The 7598-nt window shown below is 36.0% G+C and overlaps 1 protein-coding gene across 1 annotated transcript; it reads left to right on the plus strand.

The window, feature by feature from the left end:
• Positions 1-883: 883 nt before the first annotated feature.
• LOC139873201 (DEAD-box ATP-dependent RNA helicase 3, chloroplastic-like) lies at positions 884-6503 on the plus strand. The gene is made up of 10 exons (XM_071861133.1): positions 884-1430; positions 2184-2320; positions 2449-2863; positions 3151-3249; positions 3346-3570; positions 3986-4363; positions 4663-4806; positions 4909-5004; positions 5684-6021; positions 6118-6503. Exons 1-10 carry the CDS (start codon positions 993-995, stop codon positions 6194-6196), a joined length of 2349 nt encoding a protein of 782 aa, XP_071717234.1. The 5' UTR covers positions 884-992; the 3' UTR covers positions 6197-6503.
• Positions 6504-7598: the final 1095 nt, after the last annotated feature.

Here is a 7598-nt window from a genome sequence, read left to right on the forward strand (position 1 = left end):
ATATATATATATATATATATATATATATATATATATATATATATATATATATATAACTTGACTTATATAAATATGAGATATTTATATATGATAAAATAGATGATTCTAAGTGTAAAATTATGTTATATGAATTAATATTTAGTTTTTATTAGTTATGATATCCTCATGTCTAATAAAAAGTTTCGTTTGGGTAAAACCGCTTAAAACTTTCAGGCGAAAAGAAGAAAAAAAACTAAAAGTTAATAAAACTAGCGTTTAAGAAAGAGTTTATGTTTTTTTTTTTTTTTTTTACTATTTATTTTATTAGTTTAAGATATTATATCATTTGAATGGATCTCTAATAGGGTGAAAGAAAGAAAACTGGAATGGGTAACTTGGCTAAACAATTCAAAAGTTTACCTTACCATTTGATAACTGTCATGTGCTTGTTTTAATAGTTTGCTCTTCGCAAACTGTCGTGTCTCATCCATGTAAGTAAGTGGTCTGTGAATGTGTGTAGGTACCATGTTGACTGATTCAGGGTACTAATCTAATTATGTGTATCTTGTATGTGTTGGTACCATGTTTTCTGGTTTATGGTACTAATCAAATTGTGTGTATCTTGTATCGTGAAGTTGATAATAATAATATATTGTTTTGCTTTAAAAAAAAAATATTATATCAAATTCTTGAATGCATATAAAAAGCTAATAGCTATTTAAATGAGCTAATGGTTAACCGCTAAAAGATAATTTTGTTAACATACACTTTATCGAAATAAAAATCGAAATGGAAAAAAAAAAAAAAAAAACCTAAATTAAAATATCATATCATATCATAAAATAATAAAATGTGGGTATAAATAAGTAAGGTTTGCTCATTAAAACCCCTAAGACAACAAGGTATTGGCAATAGTCTCCAAACAGGCAAACACCATACAATCTATAAACCTCTCACCTTATCCTACAAAATACTTCTTCAATTTCACCCAAAACCCTCATAAAATTCATTTCATGGCTTGTTCATCTTCAATCGTTGGCCTTGTTCCTTCAGTCTACCACAAAAATCTACCATCTTTAGACCAAATATCCAGAACCCCTTTACACCTTCCTCGTTCAACCGACTTCACCTGTTTAAAAACTGCCGCAAGAATCAAACATACTGGTGCCGGTGTTGGTGGTGGTGGGTCCGGGTTTGTTACGTCAGCTACTGCTACTCCGAATTCGATATTAAGTGATAAGGCTTTTAAGGGGTTGGGTGTATTTGATGAAGATAGTGATAGAGATTATGATGATAATGGGTCTGAAAATGAACAAGGGTTAATTAGTGAAAGTGATAGTGTAAATAGTGATAATGATGATGATGAACTTGCTATTACAAAATTGGGTTTGCCTCAAAAATTGGTTCAGTCCCTTGAAAAAAGAGAAATTACTAGACTTTTTCCAATTCAGGTAATTGTTTTTCAATTATCTTTTAAATTATTTAGTGTTATATTGTTATGTTATTGTTATTATTAGGTATATGGATATGGATATTAGAAATTTCATAAGTTTTCTGTGAATGCTAATATTAATGTTTTAGTTTGTATGATAATTGTGTTTAGACTTGATGTATAAGTATGTAGTTATATAAAGTAGTTGTAAAGGTATAAGCTTTAACCCAAGTTGATTACTTTATGCAATTACTTGACTAATTGTAGCATGTTTCGTGTTTTATAATCAACATTTGTACATCTGAAGTCACTGGGCGGTATTATCAGGTGTGAGAATAGGATTTGATGATAACCTTATCTTCATTTTTTTCTTCCCTTTTGTGAATGCTGTTTTTAGTGCTTTTGTTTCCATGTAAATCTATATGTTTTGAATTGGTGAATGGGTATGTACAATGGTTGTAAAGGTTTAAACTTTAAACCAATTTCATTTTTTATACAATTATACGAGTAAGTACCGTAAGCATGTTTTTTGTAAAAGCAAAGCCAAAAGTATTTTTGGTCCCAAATCTATTGATGTAATATAACTTGTTTTCTATGATCAACATTTGTAAACTTGAATTTATTGGCTGGTATATCAGGTGCGAGAAATGATGTATAATCTTAGAGTTTTAACTCACATTTTGAAAATAGTTGTTAACCAGGAGTAACATATATACATACATATATATAGTCATATATAGTGGTAATTTTGTTTTTTGTTACAATCATGTAGAGAGCTGTATTGGTTCCTGCACTTGAAGGTAGAGACATTATTGCCCGTGCCAAAACTGGAACAGGGAAGACGTTAGCTTTTGGAATTCCTATCATTAAAAGACTCACCGAAGATGATGAAGAAAGAATTTCTCCTAGGTACTAATGAAACAGTTTTTTATTCACCTAAATATTCCATATAACAATCACTACTTTATATTGATTGAATAGTATGTTATAAATTATAATTAATTAGTTTCTTACACATTCATTTTTGTTTAATAAAGGCGTGCTCAACGGCTTCCTAGAATGTTAGTGCTTGCACCTACACGAGAATTGGCTAGACAAGTAGAAACCGAGATCAAGGAGTCTGCCCCGTATCTGAGCACGGTTTGTGTGTACGGTGGTGTCTCGTATACATCACAACAAAACGCGATATCGCGTGGGGTCGATGTAGTGGTTGGTACACCTGGACGACTTATTGATCTTATTGGAAGCAATAGTTTAAAATTGAGCGAGGTTCAGTTCTTGGTTCTTGATGAAGCTGATCAAATGCTTGCTGTTGGTTTCGAGGAAGATGTGGAACATATTTTAGAGAAGCTTCCGGCACAGAGACAGAGCATGCTTTTTTCGGCAACGATGCCTGGTTGGGTCAAGAAACTTTCGAGGAAGTATTTGAATAATCCGTTGACAATTGATTTGGTAAGTTTCTTGTACTCGTTAGTTATATTATACTCCCTCCGTCCCAATTATGTTGTCCCCAGACAAAAAAACATGCAGATTAATAAAATGTCATTATCACATTATCAGAATGTACTTTTTGTTTCCTACTTTTTAAGTAACTTTTTGTCTTACATGTATAAACTTAGTGTATAAAAGATTTTTATGTCTGGACTCTTATTTATTTATGGAAGTGGACAATAAATTCAGGACAACCTAATTTGCATTTTTAAACTAATTATATGTTATATAATGGTTGAATTTAAAAGGTTGGTGATCAAGATGAGAAGTTAGCGGAGGGCATCAAGCTGTACGCTATTCCAACAACCTCAACGTCTAAGCGAACAATACTTGCCGATCTTGTAACGGTACGAACTTGTTTTTTCTTGCATCTTTTTAATGTGAAGTTTTGACTATTTAGTCAATGGAAAACTTACAATTATGATTGTTTTTCATGGTTACAGGTATACGCAAAGGGTGGAAAGACGATTGTTTTCACGCAGACAAAACGGGATGCAGACGAAGTCTCTTTGGCATTGACAAGTAGTATTACGTCAGAAGCGTTACACGGTGACATATCTCAACATCAACGTGAAAGAACGTTGAATAGTTTTAGAGAGGGGAAGTTTACCGTACTTGTTGCTACCGATGTTGCTTCTCGTGGGCTTGATATACCCAATGTTGATTTGGTAGGTCCCACAAAATTTATTTTAAAATGTTCTAATTTTCCTTTAATACACACTTCAAAAAATTGAACTTTTTGGATGCTACTGCATCTGATCAAGGTTGGAAAACTCGCTACTCAATCGGGTTAAACTTTTTATACATTTAAATAATAAAGTTCAAAACTTTATGGGTAAATATACAAAAAAACCATAAACATAGAGATAAACTTTAACTTAATTGTCTAGAAACATAACGTTCATTTGTTCAAAAACTACAAAATTCTAGTGTAATCTAAATGTTAACCAATCTTAACTTTGACCCATCAACCGACATTGACCGATTAAATAATCCGATTTTGAAAATCGGATCGGTCTGTTCTTCAAAAGGAGTAGTCGGGGATTAATTAGGGAGTTTTACAATTTTTTTTTTATTATATAGGTTATCCATTATGAACTGCCAAACGATGCGGAAACTTTTGTGCACCGATCGGGTAGAACAGGACGTGCAGGAAAAGAAGGCAGGGCTATTTTGATGTTCACAAATAGTCAAAGGAGAACAATCAGATCTCTTGAGCGTGATGTCGGATGCAAATTTGAGTTTGTAAGTCCGCCAGCTGTCGAAGATGTATTGGAGTCTTCGGCTCAACAGGTTGTAGCCACACTCGCAGGTGTTCATAACGAGTCTATAGCATTCTTTACTCCAACTGCCGAAAAGATGATCGAAGAACAGGGGGCATGTGCCCTTGCTGCTGCCCTTGCACAATTAAGTGGGTTCTCAAAGCCCCCTTCGTCCCGTTCTCTTATCACACATGAACAGGTGAAGTACATTAACATATTTCTTTTTGTGGGTAGTTGGGTCGACCTATTATAGACGAAGCCTAACCCGGATTGACCCATTTATGGGTAGTTGGGTCGACCTGTTATAGACGAAGCCTAACCTGGATTGACCCATTTATGTGTAGTTGGGTCGACCTGTTATAGACAAAGCGTAACCTGGATTGACCCATTTATGTGTAGTTGGGTAGAAATTACCACCTTTAGTTAGGAGTGTATCTACTAGTATTATAACTAATTTTTTTTATCTTTTGGAAGTAATTATGAATGATTGAATTATAGGGATGGACAACGTTGCAACTGACACGGGATCCGGCTTTATCAAGAGGGTTCATGTCAACTAGAACCGTAACTGGATTCTTGGCTGACGTTTATGCAACCGCTGCTGATGAACTCGGAAAAATACATATAATTGCAGATGAACAGGTGTGTGTGTGTGTGTGTGTGTGTGTTCATGTGAGCTAATGTTCTTTTTCATTCACTAGAGCTTTATTTTTGTTACATTTATTTGTTTTATATTATTATCAGGTTCAAGGAGCAGTTTTTGATCTTCCAGAGGAGATTGCCAAGAAGCTTCTAGATAAGGACATGCCACCTGGCAATACCGTTACAAAAATTACCAAGGTAAATCCTTTTCATGTTTGTGAAGAGTATACTGATACCTAGACCCACTGTTGTAGAAGTTAAATGAGTCGGCCGATGCGTCGGTTTGGGGACTAACCCGTCCAGAGCCCTTGAAAAACGCCTTATAAGTCGGTCAACGCTAAAAAGTCGGGTCAATGCGGTCTGGGTCGGTCAAATTCAGTCAAAGTCAAAGTTAAGTGAATATTTTTACTCCCTCCGTCCTTAATTTGTGTTCCAGTATTCCATTTTGGGATGTCCCAAATTAATTGTCCACTTCCATAAATGGATTATTTTATGGATAAAATAATGAGGTAAGTTTCTTTTATGCCCTTAATATGTATGCATGTAAGACAAAAAAGATATGTAAAAAGTATGGGGTAAAAATGTAACGATGATAAATATGTACAATGTAATAATGATGTTTCTTAAACTGTTTTTTTTTTTTTTTTTTTTTTTTTTTTTTAATCTAATATGGGAAGGAGGGGGTATATTTTAAAGATTAAATTCTGTGCCATATATCTATGTTTGTAACATTTGTATGTAACATAATATATTTTTATTTGTTTATTACTAAAAGTCAACATTGGTCAACGCCCGACTCCCGAGTTTTATTACCTTGCCTAATATCCCTTTGTTTTGTTTTACTACATTACTGATTGTAATTGGATGGTATTTGCAGTTGCCGATGTTGCAAGATGATGGCCCCGCAGGTGACTTTTACGGTAGGTTCTCGAACAGGGAAAGAAGTTCGAGGGGAGCAGGTTCAAGAAGGGGAGGTGCGAGTGGGTCCCGTGGTGGTTGGGGTGGTAGTCGGTTTTCTTCAGATGATGACGGTGATAACTTCCGGCGAGGCGGTAGAAGTGGCGGCGGCAGTAGTTGGTCCCGAGGCGGGTCAAGTTCTGGGTCTAGAACCGGTGGTGGAAGTGGAAGTGATTGGCTAATTGGTGATAGACGATCTTCACGCTCACCCTCTTTCGGGACCCGGGGTCTCGGCTCTTCATCTCGAACTAGGGACAGGTAAATTTTTTTGGAATTGTTTTGCTAGTTTCCTATTTTAGGTATTTTTCTTTCTAAATTTTTAATTTAATCTTGGTTGGTTTTGTGAAATAACAGAAATTTTGATGGTGCGTGCTTTAATTGTGGACGATCTGGCCACAGGGCATCGGAATGCCCCAAGAAACAAGATTACTAGTTTGCCCTTTTGTTCCTATTTAGAGCCAACACGTTCGTACATCTGTTTTAGCCTTCGGATGCTTCGTTTAAAAGAGGTGTGAAGGCTGCCAGCTGCTTGGCTTTGGTAAAAGCTGAAAAAACGACAATGGCATGATATGCTACAGGAATATGCAGAAAGTAAGGTCTTTAGATAGTTTAGGTAGTCGCACATTTACTCAATAGTTCAACACCATTTTTTTTTATGTCATTATTTTGTTCAACTCAAATATAACATGTGATGTGTATTGCCTTATTATTTGTAATTTGTAATAAAACTATATTCTATATATTATTTCACATGTGAACTATTATCCCACAATCAATTGTATTACGTAGGTAATTTTTGAAAGTTTTTTGATCCATCATATGTATTTTTTTTCGTAGCAGTGTCAGATTTCAAGTAAACTTACCAATTAGAGACTAGAACTATATATACAACCAGAGGACCTCATATCTTTGAGTGGATTGAAAGCGGTTACTCCTCGAATGCTGCTTGACATTTCTCATCCCACAACCAAGCTTTATTCTTCTTTAACAATTCTGTCAATGGAGCCGCTTTCGCCGAGTATCCCTTGATAAAACGACGATAGTAGTTTACTAAACCAAGGAAAGATCGCAAATCAGTCACCTTCGTTGGTGCCTCCCACTCTTGAATTGCCTTGACCTTAGCCCCATCCATGAGTAACTTCCCATTTTTAATTCTATGTCCAAGAAAATCCACCTCCTCTAATCCGAATGAACATTTCTCTAGCTTCACATACAACTCGTTGTCCCTTAGTACTTGAAATACTTGCTTCAAGTGCCTCACATGATCTTCCATGGTGTCGCTATACACGACTATGTCATCCAAGTACACCACGACAAACTTGTCGAGGAACGGGTGGAATAATTTGTTCATCAAAGTACAAAATGTGGCAGGGGCATTGGTTAAACCAAAGGGCATGACTAGAAATTCATAAGCGCCATACCTCGTCACGCATGTGGTCTTAGCCTCATCTCCTTCGGCAATTCGGACTTGATAATATCCCGATCTCAAGTCTAACTTGGAGAAGTATCTCGCCTTCCCAAGTTGATCGAACAAATCAGCAATAAGTGGGATTGGGTATTTGTTCTTGATAGTTACCTTTTTGAGTGCCCGGTAATCTATACACATCCGCAAGGACCCATCCTTCTTTCTTTGAAATAGCACCGGAGCACCATACGGGGATTTTGACGGTCGGATGTATCCCGCATCCAGCAACTCCTTGAGTTGTCTTCGCAACTCCTCTAACTCGGGTGGTGGCATTCGGTATGGGGCTTTGGAAGGTGGTTTTGATCCCGGCTCCAACTCAATCGCATGGTCAACCTCCCTTCTAGGTGGGAACTTCTTTGGTAACTCCTTG

This window comes from Rutidosis leptorrhynchoides, chromosome 10 (assembly GCF_046630445.1).
Source record: "Rutidosis leptorrhynchoides isolate AG116_Rl617_1_P2 chromosome 10, CSIRO_AGI_Rlap_v1, whole genome shotgun sequence".
Classification (NCBI taxonomy): domain Eukaryota; kingdom Viridiplantae; phylum Streptophyta; class Magnoliopsida; order Asterales; family Asteraceae; genus Rutidosis; species Rutidosis leptorrhynchoides.

Coding starts and splice junctions, on each gene's coding strand:
- LOC139873201 (XM_071861133.1), top strand. CDS start 993: ATGGCTTGTTCATCTTCAATCGTTGGCCTTGTTCCTTCAGTCTACCAC. Junction 2,864..3,150: donor ATCCGTTGACAATTGATTTG/GTAAGTTTCTTG, acceptor TGAATTTAAAAG/GTTGGTGATCAAGATGAGAA. Junction 5,005..5,683: donor CCGTTACAAAAATTACCAAG/GTAAATCCTTTT, acceptor TGGTATTTGCAG/TTGCCGATGTTGCAAGATGA.